Here is an 18,614-nt window from a genome sequence, read left to right on the forward strand (position 1 = left end):
AGGTATAGTGGTTAGAGTAAATTAAGGTATTAATTTAGGGGAGCCATGTGACCGCTTCCGTTGGAATCAAATACGTCGCGAAATATTTTGTGGTTTGATTTATGTTACCGCCGTGATTACCACATTATAGATAGGCATAGCCCATAGCTCGCGTTTCAGTTCAAACTAAGACCCCTTGAGATCAAGATCTAGAAGACAAGCTAGAGCGAAATTCTCCGAAGAAATTAAGACCCGCGAACGTTGGTAAGCGACAACTTACTTATGTTTAAGATTACATTGCTATGTAGGTCGTAAGTTGTTTCTATTCCATTAGTTTCACTAGATCTTGACTGTTTTATTTAGTTCTTTTCAATATCACGTGCGCTTGGATTGTGATCATTTTTAGCTATAAAAGAAACGAATATTTAGGTAATTTCTTAATGTAATCATTTCAGTTGACCGCTTCGATAAGTGCCCTGAGGCCACAAGAATAGGAATACGAAGGAACAATAAAGAAAGAATCGTAACCTAATTTGGCTTGGTATTCTCGACTGCGCGTGTGACAACCCGGGAGCGAGATTTTCATTTCTAACTTGAGCGAGACCGCTACAGTTGGTAAAATTCCGGCAGTGCTCTGTTACGTTTGTGGGTTTTGGATCGGCTTAAGTAATGCCTACAAAGAATGGCTACGACTCACACAAGCTTAAGGCGGGGCTCTACCTGAATTTGAGTGAAATTTGAAGAGGTTTTAAGAATGGATAGAAGAAAGAAAATGATTTTTGGAACACTAACAGACAGTTGATACCCACGCAAGAGCACCCCAGGTTTCTAGTGGACTAACTTGGTGTCCGTCTATCAATTATTAACTAGAAAATCCCTAAATCTTCAACATTTCTTATTTCTTTTAATTTTACCAATCCTTCGAGAAAAATTATTTCCTTCCAAATATACCTAGAAATCACCCAAAAATTCATAAAACTCCCCAAAACATTGATTTGTGAAATGAGTGGAGGGTTTTTGTATTGCTTGAAATGCGAACAAGATATTTCCATTTTACCGATTTTAAGCGGCGTGAAAACGGCTTTCAGGTGTAACCCCGCCTTAAAAGGGAAGTAAAAGTGGAAGTGTCATGACGTTTTTGACCTCTTTTGTTAAAATGGTGAAATAAGACCTTCACTTAGCTGCAAATTAATTCTATAATGAGACGACAAAAATCAACTCAATTCTTGAGAGGAACAACTCGTGATCTGTTCTAGCGCATCTCGGAGACAAAAATGCGAGAACTTGAAAAACGTTAGCCTAACATTCTTTCAATTTCAATCTACTCCGACCTACTCTGTGTCTGGCCAGAGGCACTAATCGACAGTATTATTGCACTGGGGTGATACAGTAGAACCTCGATTTAACGAACCTCTATTTAACGAAGTCCTCGATATAACGAACTATATTCTATGTCCCGGCCAAAGTTACAGTAAAATGTATGGAATATTACCTCGATAAAACGAACATAATCCGGAAGCCCAAACGTAAAATCTACCTCGATATAACGAATTACAATGTCAACACGCGACAGAAGATTAACGCTGAACAGATCAACAGTCAATAAATCCTTTTTATCCTTATGGTAAAGAGACAGTCAACGGCTTGTTATATCTCACAGACATTGGCACTATAGCATTTCGACATCAGCATTGAATTCCGTGGCAGACGTCACCTGTGTTACAAATCAATCATTAACTATGACCTCGATATAACGAACATTTTGATCGTTTCCCCTCAAGTTCGTTATATCGAGGCTTTCGATATAAAGAACCCTCGATTTAACGAACAAATTTGGCCGGTCCCCAGCGACTTCGTTAAATCGAGGTTCCACTGTAATTTATAGCAAAACCTAGACAGTCTAGACAATTATTTTTTTTTTGTTCCTGTTGACAGATACCCTGCTAGCAGAGGTTTCTTTCTGGCAAGTCTTTTAGCCGGAATACGAGGGAAGTAAAACAAGCCGACTACGCGAAATACTAGAGACGCGAACGACTTAATTCGTGCATGACTTACCAGAAGGAAACTTCTGCTAGCAGGGTAGTAGCCTGCGAACGCACACGTGTTTCCTGCTGTCGCAATACGTCTGCGTTCGCAGGCTAGCAGTCGTAGTTGACAGACAAACATTTTTTAATTTTGAAATGATATCAAATTCGGGTGATACTTCCCCTTTAAGATGCAGTTAAAGCTTTAAAGAACGAGACAAATGACAGTGCATCTATTCTTTTCCATTGACATGCAAATATAAATTTGCTAAACGAACTTAATTAGTCCGTCTCTGCCATGTGTTTATGCGGGTTAGTTGATACGACGTAAGCTTTCTCGATGAGCACTTATTTGCTCTTAGAGCAAATGCCGTGTTCAAATATTGTTTAAATAAAAAAAATAAATAAATAAATGGTCGGGTATTTTGCAGTTAGGTCTCTACATCTTCTCTGATAGACAGACGTCCTTAAAAGAGTTAAACCGTTTACAGTTCAGACAATTAACATTATTTATTCCATGAAAATGTACCGCTACATCCAACGTTGGTAACTCGGTTGCTGGTGAACTCAGGCAATACGAGATTAAACCGAATATTGTTTCAACTAAACCACAAGGATCGTGTATAAAAAGTTATTAAAGTACTAATCAAGGAAAAGGTTTCCATAAAAAATATTTCCTCCATTTACTCCCGCCCGACAACTTTTCCAGTAGAAAGGACTAAAAATGTATTTTTTAATTTGAATATAGCTGTAGATTCTTTGAGTGGAAACGTGCGCTCTGAGTTGTTTCTTGGTCACGTACAAGCTAAATGAGGCACGCTCCGACCCGAATCCCTTTCCTGTTCAACCCACTGATACGTGCCTTTCAGACAAACCTTTTAGTAAAAGCAAACCTTGACATTGTAATCGAACTGTTGTGACATGTTTTTATTCCCTCATATTGAATCGCGTACACGAAAGGTGGTAGAAGTAGTTGCTGTCACTTGAGTTCTTCTTTGAAGTCATCACAGATGGAATATTGGCGCCATCATGGTACATTTCTCAACATACGCACGGCCGTGCGTTCATCCGATGACGTGTGCAATTCAGATGAGGGAAGCATGCGCGCGCTATGTTATAAAAAACTTTTTACAGAGAGAACACTATAAAAAAATGTATATTTGTAAGAGCTTGTCGAAGTTAAATGAAACGTTAAGATTAAACCGATATGAGAAACGACTTTCACCTTTTTTTTTTTTGTACAGAGAGAATTTTGTAATTAATCAGGAAAAAAGCTGTTTTTTAGGAATAGTTTACTTTATTTTCACTATGTTATAAAAGAATTGGTTCATGCTTTTAGCTGTGCGTATATCGAGTTATGGATGCACTTGGGAAATTTGGAGAGCACTCAAGAAGCTAGAGTTGCTCTTGGCTACACCTCGAGCGACTCTCACGCTTCTCTCGCGCTCTCCAAACTTCCTGCGTGCATCCATAACTCGATATACGCCACTAAGCATGAACCAATCATTAATTCCACTGTTTTGACTCCATACTCCATACTCCAGCCCAGATGGATAACCATAGTGTACAATTTTCAGTTCCCGTCGAGAATCTGTCTTGACAGTCGACTTAAGGATTTTTGGTCGCCGATACCCAACATGCCTTGCTGACATGATCACCTGATCATGATCACATGACAATCGGCAGAGAATCATTTCGTGGTAAGTTAAATTCGATTGTCATTTTCATTACATTATTGCGTTCGACGTAGAAAGAAAGCACTTCTAAAACAGGTTGGAGTCGAGATTGTATGGGACAATCAACGAATGAATGGATCCTGGGACACGTATCTCGCATCCCCCGCAGACTTTGCAGGGGCGGATGACGTCATCACCAACTTGGCAAAGGAGAGAGAGCCTGGAATCGCACACCCTAATCTTTGATTATTACTAGTTAATAAATTATTTCTCGATTATTTTGCAATCAGTTGGTAGAATAGGTGAACCATCTGTAAAACGAGATGTGTTTGGTGAACCTACGAACCGTTAGCGCAGCACCTTTGAAAATGTTAAGGGAAGGCAGTGCACGTGGGGATTGGTAACCCTGTGGGGGGTAAAACAGGCCAGAGTCGCATGAAAGCAGGACTGGAAAATCACTGGGAGCTTTGCGATGCTTGTTAAAATCACAAGTAAAATTACTTCACGCCCAACAGTCCTGTAGACCTTTATCAACCAGGTAACGAAAATCAATTGACACCTTTGGAAAGAGCACAAGGCCCCGTTCAGGCTAGATGAACGGGTACAGCTCGCAGGCATGGGTAATAGTCTGAACATACTCTTCGTTTGGTGCCTGAGTACTCGGGCACCGGTCCTTGGCAAGGGCATTGCTCTGAACAGGATTTTGTCAGTTGCCGCCCTTTTTCCTCGTACCTCAATGCGATACAGTCAATATAATGGCTGGCGATAAATGGACGAATGCGGAAACGATTTCTCTTTGGGTCATCAAGGAGTACAGCGTCCTTTCCAGTGACCGGGTACCGGGTCCTGGCACGGGCACCTTGAAGTCTAGACAGGTCCTAGTTTCGGAATCTTGTCTTTTAAAATCACGATGATGTCAGTTCCGTGAATTCAGGAGATTTCACAGACGTTTTTGTATGGAAATTGCCCGTAAAACTGGCCTCAAACTTAACGAAACTGTATCTACGCTGTTTTAAAGACAACATTCCTAAACTTGGCTAAATTTTACCACTTTCAATGTGTTCTTTCTAGTGATGTCAATTGATTTTCGTAACGTGGTCTACATCAAAATTTTTAAAAAACTCGATTTTTGGCTATTTTCTTGAATTTTAAAAGGAAAGATATTTGCGGAAAACAACCAAAATATTCGTTATATCGAGGTATAGTTGATAATTGTTGTTTTAACGGTGTCACGTTGCACTACCCAGCATTTCCGGATCAGAACGATCACTGTTAATAACATTTGTGCTTTTAAGCCTGTCTATATGAAGCTATGGTACACTTTACGGATCTGTACATAGCTACAGCACTGGAAAACTGAACAGGATGTTTGAATTCTTTGAAAAGTTGAGACTACCCCCTTGCGGAGAACTTTGCGCGCACGTGATCACGTGACACGCGCGCGATATTTCAAATTTTTATGGTGCGTACGATTTGTTGACGCGTACAAGTTTTTTAGTTTTTTGCTAGAGTTGCAGTTTCTTTTCACACTTTGTTGTTTACCATTTTCCCGTTTATTTATTGGGATTAAATTTGGATTTTGAGCCTACCATTCCAGGAGAACTTTTTCTTAACATGGTGCCGAGACCCGGGAAGCGTATGGTCGCCGTCTAAAGAAGAATTTCTGAGAATTTTCATCGAGAAGCGACAACTCGCCGTCTCAGGATTATTTCAGATACTTTCATCGAGAAGCGACAAGTCGCCGTCTGAAGGGGATTTCATCTACAAAATGGGGGACGAAGATCTGAAAAAGAAGAAGAAAATTCGAGGAGGACATAAGGGATATGTCACGAAAACTCTGGAAAGGATTCAATCTCTACTCGACCGTTTCGAGCCCACCGTGGTTAATCAGCTGAAAACATATCGGGTTGCTCTTGAAGAGAAACTCAAGATTCTTGGAAGTCTAGATGACGAAATCCTCGGTCTACTTAAAGAGGATCAAATCGAAGCAGAAATAGAAGAAACAGGAAATTTCAGAGAGTCTATTCATGAAATGATGGTGAAGATAGACGAGGTGCTCCTTGCAGAAGTGGAGAACAATTCAGATAAGTTCAACTCTCATTCTGTAACTTCTAATTCGTTTAGTTATGGCCTTGGGGTAAAGACAAAACTACCTAAGATTTCTCTGAAAAGGTTCCATGGGGATCCCATGCTTTTCTCTCCCTTTTGGAATTCATTCGTAAGTGCCGTGGACGAGAACCAAGCGCTGTCAGATGTTGATAAGTTCAAATATCTTAAAACCTTAGTGGAAGGTACGGCTGCCGCACCCATTCGTGGTCTTCCTTTAATAGCCGATAATTATGAAGCGGGGAAAAACATTCTAAAGAAGCGTTTCGGGCAACCACAAGTTATTATCAATGCTCATATGGAAATTCTCGTTAAGATAGCAGCAGTAGCATCTGACAGTAACTTGAAACGTCTAAGGGATCTTTACGATCAAGTTGAGGCCCACATTCGCGCTCTTTAAGCTATAGGGGTGGAAAGTGAATCTTATGGGAGGTTGTTGATACTCCTTCTGATGGAGAAACTACCAGCAAATCTGTGCTTAATAATTTCAAAGTCCATAGATAAAGAACAGTGGGACTTAGATGTACTCTTAAGGGCCTTTGACAGCGAAATTGAAGCAATGGAGCGCTGTGAACTGATTGGAAACAACTTGTCTGAGCCAGTTGTGACCCCAGTGAAGTCGAATGTCGGGAGATTTATTAAGGGTAGATCAGGCCCCTCTACCGCATCTGCTTTAGTAACACAGTCAGAAGAGAAGTCTGTGAGTTGTACTTACTGCAGACAGAAGCACCCCAGCGCACGTTGTACCACAATAACTGATATTGGAGCGAGAAGAAATCTATTAAAACAACAAGGGCGTTGTTTCTTGTGCTTGCGTCGCTGTCATCTAGCGCGGAATTGCCCTTCTAGCACCACGTGTCATGATTGCTCAGGAAAACATCATGTGTCTATTTGCGGCAATGCCAAATGTACAACTGCGCGTCAAGAGGGAGGCAGTGCCATATTAACAGAAGTGTCTGGCCGAAGAGAAGTCCAGGAAAGGAATTCTTTAACAACCGTGTACGTAGACTCGAATACGTCTCTCCTTCTGCAAACTGCTATTGGCGAGGTGTCTAGCGTTAATCAGCTCCACACTGGTCTCACTATGCGAATCTTGTTTGATAGTGGAAGTCACCGAAGCTATATGACCGAACATGCCAGGAACAAGCTTAATCTATCGGCTGTTAAATCCGAGAAGCTTCTTATCAAGACTTTCGGGCAGGAGAATGAGCAACTGAAAGAATGCGATGTCGTTGAATTCTATTTATTTATTTATAAACATTATTTAAACAGAAATTCCAATTCAGCGTAGCTGGTTTAAATGGAGATCTGTATAAAGGGCTTCTGTATCAAAGGACTTGGTGTAGACAGCTCGACAGTTCAGATGACTGCGCATGTAGTTCCCCTAATTTGCAGCCCTCTAAAGGATCAATCAGTGCAACTTGCCCAACAGTCTTACAGACATTTGGTTGATTTAGAACTCGCGGATTACCCAGTCGTGGATTGCGGCTCAGAAGTGGATATCTTGCTTGGAAATGACATCTATTGGTGTTTCTTTACCGGAGATCTGAAACGGGAGGAATTTGGTCCTGTCGCCATGAAACGACTCTTGGATGGGTACTATCCGGTCCCTTACCCCAAGAACTGAGTGCTGAATCTGAAGTGAATCTGACAACCTGCCACACTCTAAGACTTGACACGTCGCATCCTTTCGGGGCCGTTTCAGAGAAAAAAACACGGAGACCCGTTAGTGGAAGAAATGAAGAAATTCTGGGAGTAAGAGAGCATTGGCGTGTTAGCAAACGAAGCATCTGTTCATGACAAGTTCTTGGATACGATTCACAAGCGCGATGGCCGCGCGATATGACCAGTGCCTTACCGTCAGGTTTGCGGTTTGAGGTTCACGTTTGAACGACAAGGCCACGCTCTAGAGGTAAGTGATTTACCGCAAGTTTTTTTGCACCCTAAAACATCACAATCCCGCGTTTGAGGGGAAATACTACTTATTAGTGACTATTTCGCTTATTATTTATCGAGTTCTTTTTCATAGAAACGTAATTTTGAAGACGATTTCTTAGCTACAATAGAGGTGAACGAAAGAATGAATTGAAAACAAACATGGCAGCCGGCTATTTGTTGCTGGAACTGTTTTGCCAGTCGGATTACTTTGTGGTTAAACTATGATAAACAAAGTAAAATAACAGCAGATTTCTGATGATATGTGAATGCATACTAGAAATAAGAAATCGAGATCTTCATCGCTCGAAGACGAGCCTTCAGAACTGCTGTTATCCAGCTGCATAACGTCCACCAGATCTTTGTAGTCTTGTCTGATTTAAAGAGGGTCAGTGATTTAGTGTTCTGCTCTCATTAATCAATAAAATCCAACAAACCTATCAAAATTCACATCTCACCTTCGAACAGCAGCCATCTTGTTTTTGTACTAATTTCTTAAACTTCACCAGTGTTATCACCCGTGGATCTTAAGTCCCAAATATGGGCAGACGGCTAACGTGAAACCGCTAACCGCGCCCCCTGCGGGTTAGTGGGAGGAGACGGCTGACATTTCAGACAAACAAGATTCCGCATTTTAAAATCACTCCCTGTAGAGCATTTCAAGGGTAACGAAAATAGTAGGCTATTTCCGAATTGCTCATTCCGCTCTCATTTAAATGAAAACGGTTTGATTTACCGCCACATGAAAAGTCAATCTCATATTCATTCACTAAGGTGAAAACTGAGGTAAAACGAACTCGGAAATGGCCCGTGGCATATCCTTAGGTACCAGAGAATTTTCTGTCCGGTTTTCACTTTCCCGTGCACCAAGTAAACCTATTTGAGGAATTGTTGTGGAACATTTGCCACCACATTTTAGTAACTATTGAAAAAGAGACACATTATAAGGGAGAATAAAAGCACAGACGTTTTTGAGCCACGGACGGCAACCGGAAATTGAATTTTCCCTTTACGCCATCGCGTTTGTAACTTCAAGCCACTGTCATTAACAAGAGCTTTTTCTGTCCGTGGCAAGGTGGTAAACCACGCCAAAAAAGGAAACATTAGACTTCCGGGTAATGTAACTTCCGGTTACCGTGGCTCACGAATGTCTGTATCGCGACACACACCCGTCAGCCTGTTCTTAAAAATTCCTCTCCCCACCCCTCCTCTCTGGGGTTATTAGCTTATCAGATATCTTAGAACTAAAATCGCAAATAATTCTCCCCATAAATCTAAACCTTAGCTTTAAGTTTGTTTTCAAAGTTTCCCAGCGTCAAGCACTCGAGCAAGGCGGGCGCAGAAGAAAAAAAGGCTTTTTAGAAGCGTCTAGATTATCATAGTTCAGAAAAAAAAGAGAAATTTTAGCCTGCTGATCAAGCCTTTGACTGATGTTTTGTACATGTTTCGTCGCTCTTGTCCTAATTTCCGCACGGTCAAACAGCGAACAACGCGAAAAAACCTACAGAAATGTTTGCTTTGCAGCCCAGAGCACCGACTGAAAAGAAACGTACACAAAAGTTATTGTTTTTCATATTTTATTTTCCCTTTTGCACAGATATACAGTGCTAACCTTCTTTTTGTATTAAATCGTATTTTATATATTACTTTGATGTCAGCATTATTGTCATTTCTATAATGATTTCATCAAAGTAGCGGCATTTTTCATGAACTCATCCCCTCCGCCAAATGTCTGGAAACTCAAATTCCTCTGCAAAAAAAATTAACAACAACAAATAATCGAAGGTCAATCCCCAGTGTAATTTTCAGTATTATCAGAAAATGAAATAGTCGTATGACTTATTTCACCCACCAGTCTGTAAGACCACTGCAGTCACTAAACAAGTAAGATAGCTTTATAAGCACACTATTAGACACGCAAAATACCTCTGGAAGTGCGAACGAACACGGGCAAAAATTTCGACGGAGCAGCTTCTATTTATGCGTCTCACAATTGGTCTAGTGTGAAGACGGGCGCTCGGCGGATTCTGTTTCTTGACTAACAATCTTCGGTGATTTCTCTTAAGCCTTCGTCACCACTTTCTATCATGCCTTTCTATTGTTGCTTTCGTACTATCGTTATTAAGTAATATCAAGAAAACTTATGTCTGGCTCTTGGTTGTCATAAATCAGGGGCACCCAACGGATCGTTTCGGTAAATTATCTGTTCGGAAGGCCCTTAATCCCCTACAATTTTCTAAAGGGAATTTTCACTTCGAACTTTTGTGATATGGAAAACAAATGTCGTTTCGAGTGCCGAAAAAAAGGTCAGCTAAGATTTTCGGGAAGGAAATAAGGCATAAGGTTTTCGGGAAATGGTCAAAGATGCCCTGGTAATTTCGAAAAGACTCAAGTTGCCCTAGAATGACCGAACAGATAAAAATATTATAGCGCGGCCTGAAATGAACTTACAGAGCTTTAAAGGCACTCCAGATAGTCTAAAATAGCGTTTCAAAGGATCTGAGAGAAAACTGTCGTTGGGTGCCCCTGATAAATTGATTGAAAGTACTTGTCACATTACCTGGTTTCACACACAACTTGCAACCGTATACACCATGTACGTCACAGCATGTTAAGTCTCTTGCACAAGCTTCGTCATCTGCGCAATGCTGTGTATCGCATAACGCTGGATCATCGAGCACAATATCACTGGGACAAATACAAAACCTCTTCGCCAAGACTTGGGATCTTGGGTCCTCTTTTGACAGCCCTGAAGTTGTTAAAACAGTTATCACAGTTATAAAATCAAGTTATCATCATCATCATCATTAGGTTCACGATTATAATTATCGATCATTCTTAATACCATCGTCATACATCATCGCCGTTTTTACTACTGATATAATTTTATGTGGAAGTTACAGGACTTAACCGTGTATGTCCTCCATATTCAAGCGAAAAAAAACAGAGAAAGGTATGGGCAACTCTCTAAAATATATCATTCTTCAAAATTCGGCGAGAAACGCAAACGTCAGGCCTCGGTTGCTCAGAGAGCGTATCGAGTGAATATATCGCTATCCAGCGGACAAAATGTACTCCATGCAATATATTTTATCCGCTGGATATCGACTTACCCGCTGCATAAAGTTATCCGCTCTAGTTTTGAACAACTTGGGGCAGTTGATCGTGATTATTTAGTGTGAAGGTGGCCCGCGGCGAAGCTTATAGAGCTGATCATCATCAGAGGAAAGGCAAATGGTTTCTGTACTTCAGGACCAAATGAAGATGTTAGGAAATCAAATAAATACATTTTCATGTCTGATGTTTGAGTCAATGAAAAGCAAATGGTTTTTATTGAAGAATAATGTTTTTCTTGTTTCAACTCGTACTGATTCATTTTTTTTCACTATTTTTTTCTATTAGATAATGGGTAAGTCAAAACCATATAAATATTAATTTTGCAAGTCTTTGATTTACGTGGGAGAACAAGTAAGGTTACATTTCATCAAAATTTAAATTGACAGACGTATTTACGTCTATTGATAAACTGAAATAAGTTTCTGTACCTATGCGTTGATTCTTTGCCTTCGGGAAGAACTGATGGTATGGAAATAAAGTAAAATATTAAGTATTAAAACGATCGAACTTTTTTAATTGAATGAAATCTACACTGTGCCCATCTGATAAAAGATCTTTGCTATGGAATAAATGTGGTGCTGAATAAATAAGTATGATGTATTAAAGACACAAGCATACTCGAAAAAAAAAATCGTAACCTAGTTTAATAGCTAAGCTCCCACAAATCTCGTATAGTTCAGTGGTAGAGCATCCGAACTAGTAATCGGAACTGAGGTCATAGGTTCGACTACTGTTTGGATGAACTTCTGTTTTCATTGTTTGTTTAAACAAGATCGGTTGGAGCTTTTGACGGAAAGGTGCTTGGCAGTATTTTCCTCCGTTGTGAGTGATTGAGTTCCTTTTTAAAGATTAAAGAGAAACATGCTTGTGTCGGACATTATCTTGTACTTGCAAGCGGTATAAACAGTCTACAGTGATCTACAGTCTACAGTCAAAATGTATAATATATTCGACAATTTGACTAAAACCCACTGGACAGTACTTTGCAAGTTACGTTCCCGCCACTCTGCTCCTTTTAAGAGGTAAAGCAGCTAAAAAGTAAATCAAAGTTACTTCAATAACTTTTCACTGTTACTTACAGTTCCAAGGAGGCTTGTTAAAAGGAGAAACGTGAGAACACTCCGCATTGTCTTTTGTTCCTCCTTTTTGAAGTTCTGTAAAAAGCGTTAAAGTTAATGATAACGACATTCCATACTACACTTCTAAAATAATACAAAGCTTGTATGTTTTCAACTAAAAGCTAATAAATAGGGGTATCTTTTTTGTACAACTTGTCGCGCAACAAATCCTTCATTGTAAGTTGCGAATTTATGTTGCGCCTGTCATCATCTACGTACTCAACAAATTTTCAGGCCGTCGAAAGTAGAAATGGCGTCTATTTTATGTTATTTGAAAACGTTGCTCCGCGCGTAACATGTTATACGGGCAATAGGGCAATGTGAATAGGCCTTATCACGGTTTTCGACGCCATTTTGACGGGTAGGCAAACAGGCTTGAAATAACAGTGTTTGTATGGAAATCCGATGTCAAATAATTTTCCGTAAAACATCGCTTCTGAAAAATTCTTGTATTGGAAACTTTTGGCACTAGGAAAAGCATTTTAAGAAAAAAATTAGAGGGATATAGCTGTGACAGAAAGCGTCCAGTTGTGTTTTGAACTTTTCATACATTTGTCTGTATAGCGAACCAGCCGTGAACTGAAAATGGAATATTTTAGCAAAAATAGTTTGTACGAGATTAGTAATTTAACGAGAGCCAAGAAATAACACTTCTCACAGAGAATTAATATGCGTATATTCTAAATTTATTATGATTAGCAAAAACAAGGCAAAGTCTTGACTGATACTTCACGGAAATACCTAGATGTTTTTCTAGTTTTCATTTCAATCAGTCACATTATATGTAATTTTTGTCAGTGGACCCAAACGATTGTCAAATACAGCTGCAATCTAGCTTGATATAGAATTTCATTAAGTCATTCTTGCTTGATGGAGTATTTGCTTATGTCGTTCTTGTAGGAATAATTTGCACGAGATTCACCTAGCAATTTTCTTATGAATAGTCACTCCACACTTCAGGAATGATCACGTGATCATGTTTACACCACATTTGCCGCTCGATGTTTTCAGTTTCTCAGTAAGATTGGGTAGTTTTTCGTTAGCATGAAAGGTCAGAATTATTTTTGCTCTATTCTCGTCTGTTTTCTAATTTTTTTGACGAAAACATAAACGCGAATCTCGTATTTGCCGTTTGACGAGAACGTGATTTTAATTCTCTCTATTAAATGCTCTAAATCTACTGTATGGCTAGCAAAATATCAATACGGTACAAATCAGTCATTTTTTTTATTTCAAAAAAGCCATTACAGGAAAATACCAGGGTTTCATCGATATATTTTATTTTAATCAGTCACACATTTTACGTGTTTTTGTTTGTAGACTCAAACGATTGTCAAATGCAGCCGGTTCTTGCTTGATAAAAAATTTCACTAAATCACTCTCGTCAGAATAACTTGGATTATAGTAGTAAATGCCTTAAGGAGTCGATAAATCAGGAAAAAAGATAACTTGATAAGCTACTTTAAGGGCCGTTTGCACGAAAATGAAAAAACAAATAATAATAAAAATGGTACGGACACGTTAAAAAGTGGTGCGGTACAAATAAATTTTGAAAAAAAAATATAAAATGCACAAGATGAACCGTACATTAAATCTACCTGTAGTGAGTGGCGCTGTACAGTCCAAAGTTCGTTAGTTTTTGCAATTTTCACTTGGCAATTGTTAAACCAAATCCGTTTTTAAAAGCATTACTATTTTAGCATTCAAAGGATCGAAAATAAACAGTAAACGAAGGTAACCTTGACAATGCAACCTAAGAATTGTAAAAGGGCACCAAAAATTGAGCGGATATTCCTGGTACAAATTACAGCTGTGAAACCGTAACACGACGCTTCGCCGACGTCATGTCATCATTGTCAAATGTGAACAAATTAATGCAGGTGGGATATATATGTACAGAAATGGAAGTGTGAAAAGCAACATGTAAATGTAATTTGAGCTTGAGAACGAAAAAAGATTGACCATTAAAACATTAAACAACTAAATTTTCTTCTGTATTTATCCTGGAATATAATTTACATGTTCCTTGTCACACTTCCATTTTTGTTGATATACCATCTATGTTAATTTTTCGACATTTGACAATGATGACATGAAGTCATCGAAACGAAGAGAAACGTTTTTCTCGTTAATTTTAGTTTTGAAATATTTATCAAAATTCAATTCAATTCAAATCGATGCTTATTCAATTCAATTCAAATCGATGCTTATTAAAAATTACAGTTCGAAGATTTGTATTGTCTGTTACTAAGTGGTGCTCTTTCCATCCCTGGCCTTCCCCTACCTCCAGGGTTTCTATCTTGTTAGATTTCTTAGAGATAAAATCGCCTTTAAAAAAAATTCTACCCAAAAATCGAACCCTTCGTATTCAGGGTTTGTTTTGAAAATTTCTCAGCGCAAAGCACTCGAGCCAGGCGGGCGCAGAGAAAAGTGAAGAAGAATTAACTTACGACTTTGAAAAGCGTCTAGACAGATCAAAGGGTAACAATACAAGCGCAGCGGCACTGATAGCCTGCGTATCAAGCGTTTGTCTGATGTTTTGTACGTTTTTCGTCGCTCTCTTCCCAATTTCTGCACGTGAACAGCCAAAACGCGGAAAAACCTACGGAAATGTTTGTTTCGCAGGATAGAGACGCTGGCTGGAAAGAAACGTTCACCAAAGTTATTGTTTTTCATATTTTATTTCCCCTTTTGCACAGATATACAGTGCTCACCTTCTTTTATTTATATTACATCGTATTTAAAATATAACTTTGGCATCAGCGTTATTGTCATTTCTATAATGAATTCGGCAAAGCAGCGGCATTGTTCATGAACTCATCGCCTCCTCCAAGAGGGATATTTCACTGAAAAAAAAAATAACAACAACAACAAAAACAAATAATCAAAGGATAATAGGAAAGGTGAATCGTCAGTGTAATGTTCAGTATTATCAGAAAATGCAATACTCCTTTGACTTATTTCAACCACCAGTCTGTAAGACTACTGCACTGAGTGACTAATAATGTCAAATCAAAACAAGTAAGATAGATTTATAATCACACTTTGTATAATTGGCTTTTTCTCTTGACTTTGCTACCGTAATAGACACGCAAAATACCCCTGGGAGTGCGAACGATCACGAGGCGAAAGTTTCGCAGTAGCAGCTTCTATTTATGCGTCTCAGAATTCGTCTAGTGTGAAGACGGGCGCTAGGCGGATTCTGTTTCTAGACAACCAATCCTCGGTGATTTCTCTTAAGTCTTCGTCACCACATTCTTTCATGCCTTTCTATTGTTCCTTTCGTACTATCATTATTAGGTAATAACGATAGAACCCTTATCTCTGGCTCTTGGTTGTGATAAATTGAAAATTGAAATTACTTCTCACACTACCTGCGGTCCAACACACTTTGCAGCCTTATACACCTTCTTCTTCACAGCATACTTCGTCATCTGCACAATCTCCGTGATCTTCGCAATACAGTCTATCGCATAACACTGGATCTTCGAGCACAATATCACTAGGACAATAATATGACATCGCCAAGACTTTGGATCTTGGGTCCTCTTTTGACCGCCCTGGAATTGTTAACACAGTTGTAAGTCAAATAATAAAAAAATAAATCACTTTATTAAAGTGTCAACGTATTTAGCGCAGAGCACTAATTGGAGACACTTTCCAGATCGAATTGGAATTTAGAAGTGTTGGTTTTTGAGGAGAGGGGAAAACCGGAGTACCCAGAGACAAACCCCCCGGAGCAAGGGCGAGAACCAACAACAAACTCAACTCATATATGACGCCGAGTCCGGCAATTGAACCCGGGCCACATTGGTGGGAGGCGAGTGCTCCCACCACAGCGCCATCCCTGCCTCTGTGTCTGAGTCTGCTGCCGTGGAATATTCATCATCATCATTAGGTTCACCGTCATACATCGACTCCGTCTTTACTACGGATATAATTTTGTGTAGAAGTTACAGGAGATAACCTTGTATGTCCTACATATTCAAGCAAAAAACAGAGAAAGGTATGCGCAACTCTGTAAAATACATCATTCTTCAAAATTCGGCGAGAAACGCAAACGTCAGGCCTTGGTTGTTCAAAGAGCGTATCGAGTGAATATATCGCTATCCAGCGGATAAAATGTACTCCAAGCAATACATTTTATCCGCTGAATATCGACTTACCCGCTGGATAAAATTATCCTCTCTAGTTTTTAACAATTAAAATTGGTGGATCGCGATGATTTAGTGTAAAGGTGGCCGCGAAGCTAATAGAGCTGATCATCATCGGAGGAAATGCAAGTGGTCTCTTTTACTTCAGGAGCAAATGAAAATTTTAGGAAAAGTAATTCAACTAAAAACATTTTCATGTCTGATGTTTAAGTCAATGACTAAAGCAAATTGTTGTTACTGAAGAATTATGTTTTTCTTGTTTCAACTCATATTTATTCATTTTTGTCACTAATTTTTTTCTATTAGATAATGAGGATTGTGAATAAGTCAAAACCATATAAACATTTGAAAGTCCTGATTTACTTGGGAGAAGAAGTGAGGTTACATTTCATCAAAATTTAATTTGACAGACGTATTTACGTCTATTGATAAACTGAAATAAGTTTCAGTACCTCTGCGTTGATTCCTTGACATCGGGAAGACCTGATGGTATGAAGATAAAGTAAAATATCAAGTATTAAAAAGCTCGAAATTTTCTAACTGAAATAAATCTACAATGTACCCATCTGATAAAAGATCTTTGCTATGAGGTAAAAGTGGTGCTGAATAAATAAGAATGCTGTATTAGTGACACAAGCATACTCGAAAAAAAAAAATCAGAAACTAGTTTAATGGCTAAGCTCCCACAAATCTCCAATAGCTCAGTCGTAGAGCATCCGAACTAGTAATCGGAGCTGAGGTAGTAGGTTCGACTCCTGTTCCATTGGAAAAACTTGGGTTTTCTTTGTTTGTTTAAACAAGATCGGTTGTAGCTGTTGACGGAAAGCTACTTGGCACTTTTTTCCTCAGTTGTGGGAGATTAATTGGCTTTTCAAAGATTAAAGAGAAACATTCTTTGTGTCGGACATTATCTTGTACTTGCAAGCGGTCTCAACTTTTATAAGTCTATGTTCAAAATGTTATAGTATGATCTACACTTTGTCTAAAGCCATTGGACAGTACTTTGCAAGTTAAGTTGCCGCCACTCTGGTTCTTTCAGTAAGAGGTAAAGCAGCTAAAAAGTAAATCAAAGTTACTTCAATAACTTTTCACTGTTACTTACAGTTCCAAGGAGGCTTGTTAAAAGGCGAAACGTGAGAACACCCCGCATTGTCTTTTTTTCCTCCTTTTTGAAGTTCTGTAAAAAGCGTTAAAGTAAATGATAACGAGATTCCATACTACACTTCTAAAAAATACAAAACTTGTATGCTTTCATCTAAAAGCTTATTAATACGGGTATCTTTTTTGTACAACTTGTCGCGCAACAAATCCTTCATTGTAAGTTACGAATTCATGTTGCACATGTCATCATCTCCGTACGCAACAAATTTTCAGGCCGTCGAAAGTAGAAATGGCATCTATTTTATGTTATTTGAAAATTTTGCTGCGCGTAATTCGGGTAATAAGGCAATGCCAATTTGAAAATTTGTTGCGCGGCAATTTGGTCCAAAATATTGCCGGATATTACTTGATAATAATGACTAAATATAAAATGCACATTATAAACCCGCCGTACAGTCCAAAGTTCTTTATTAAGTGCAATTTTCACTTGGCAATTGTTAAACCCAATCCGTTTCAAAGAAAACATTACTATTTTAGCATTCAAAGGGTCGAAAATAGACAGTAAACGATTGTGAATGCTAAAATAGTAATGTTTTCTTTTAAACGGATTTGGTTTAACAATTGCCAAGTGAAAATTGCACAAAATAAAGAACTTTGGACTGCACGGCGGGTTTATAATGTGCCGTTTATATTTTGTTTACAAAAACTATTTGTAGCGCACCACTTTTTAACGGGTCCATACCATTGTTTTATTTTATTGTTGTTATTATTTTTTTTTTTATTTTCGTGTTAACGGCCGTTTAAGTAGTTAAGACATTTTACAATCCAAGTTAATCTGACGAGAGTGATTCAGCGAAATTTTCTATCAAGCAAGAACCAGCTGTGTTTGGACAATCTTTCAAGTCTACAAACAAAAACTCGTAAAATATGCGACTGATTTAAATAAAATAAAAAGATCGATAAAACCCAGGTATTTTCCTGTAATGGCCTATTTTGAAATTTAAAAAAAAATGACTGATTTGTACCGCATTGATATTTTAATTCTGACCTTTCATGTTAACGCAAAACTACTGAATTTTCTTGAGAAACTAAAAACAGCGAGCGGCAAATGTGGGGTAAACATGGTCACGTGATCATTTCTGCCGTGTGGAGTGACTTTTACATGGCTCGAATAAAATTGCTAGCTGAATCTCGTGCAAATTATTTCTACAAGAACGACATAAGCAAATACTCCATCGAGCAAGAACGATTTAATGGAAGACTATATCAAGCTAGATTCCAGCTGTATTTGACAATCGTTTGGGTCCACTGACAAAAATATCATATAATGTGACTGATTGAAATGAAAACTAGAAAAACATCTAGGTATTTCCCTGAATTATCAGTCAAGACTTTGCCTTGTTT

General features: G+C 38.7%; 2 protein-coding genes across 3 annotated transcripts; one reads left to right on the forward strand and one right to left on the reverse strand.

Moving 5' to 3' along the window:
• The first annotated feature begins 5,447 nt into the window (after positions 1 to 5,447).
• On the forward strand, positions 5,448 to 6,185 carry LOC146455061 (uncharacterized). Its single transcript, XM_085094721.1, has one exon. It carries the CDS (start codon positions 5,448 to 5,450, stop codon positions 6,183 to 6,185), a length of 738 nt encoding a protein of 245 aa, XP_084950847.1.
• Positions 6,186 to 9,301: 3,116 nt separating this feature from the next.
• On the reverse strand, positions 9,302 to 17,288 carry LOC146455062 (uncharacterized). 2 transcript variants are annotated; one of them, XM_085094643.1, is made up of 4 exons: positions 17,212 to 17,288; positions 16,562 to 16,592; positions 10,281 to 10,469; positions 9,302 to 9,470 (listed from the first exon to the last, which is right to left on the reverse strand). In XM_085094643.1, the coding sequence occupies exons 1-4, from the start codon at positions 17,257 to 17,259 to the stop codon at positions 9,433 to 9,435; spliced, it is 306 nt and encodes a 101-aa protein (XP_084950769.1). In that variant the 5' UTR covers positions 17,260 to 17,288; the 3' UTR covers positions 9,302 to 9,432. The 2 variants fall into 2 exon arrangements, with proteins under 2 accessions (XP_084950769.1, XP_084950770.1); XM_085094644.1 differs by lacking the exons at positions 16,562 to 16,592; positions 17,212 to 17,288 and adding exons at positions 11,266 to 11,296; positions 11,917 to 12,002.
• Positions 17,289 to 18,614: the final 1,326 nt, after the last annotated feature.

The sequence above is a fragment of the Pavona decussata genome, unplaced genomic scaffold, assembly GCF_977016875.1.
Source record: "Pavona decussata unplaced genomic scaffold, jaPavDecu1.1 SCAFFOLD_286, whole genome shotgun sequence".
NCBI classification, from domain to species: Eukaryota; Metazoa; Cnidaria; class Anthozoa; order Scleractinia; family Agariciidae; genus Pavona; species Pavona decussata.

What these genes read in the sequence shown, in the direction of transcription:
- LOC146455061 (XM_085094721.1), top strand. Translation starts at nt 5,448, where the DNA reads ATGGGGGACGAAGATCTGAAAAAGAAGAAGAAAATTCGAGGAGGACAT.
- LOC146455062 (XM_085094643.1), bottom strand. Translation starts at nt 17,259, where the DNA reads ATGCGGGGTGTTCTCACGTTTCGCCTTTTAACAAGCCTCCTTGGAACT. An exon ending in GTCAAGGAATCAACGCAGAG is followed by an intron (nt 10,470 to 16,561) that starts GTACTGAAACTT and finishes TAACAACTTCAG; the next exon opens with GGCTGTCAAAAGAGGACCCA. An exon ending in CAAGTTGTGTGTGAAACCAG is followed by an intron (nt 9,471 to 10,280) that starts GTAATGTGACAA and finishes TTTTTTTTGCAG; the next exon opens with AGGAATTTGAGTTTCCAGAC.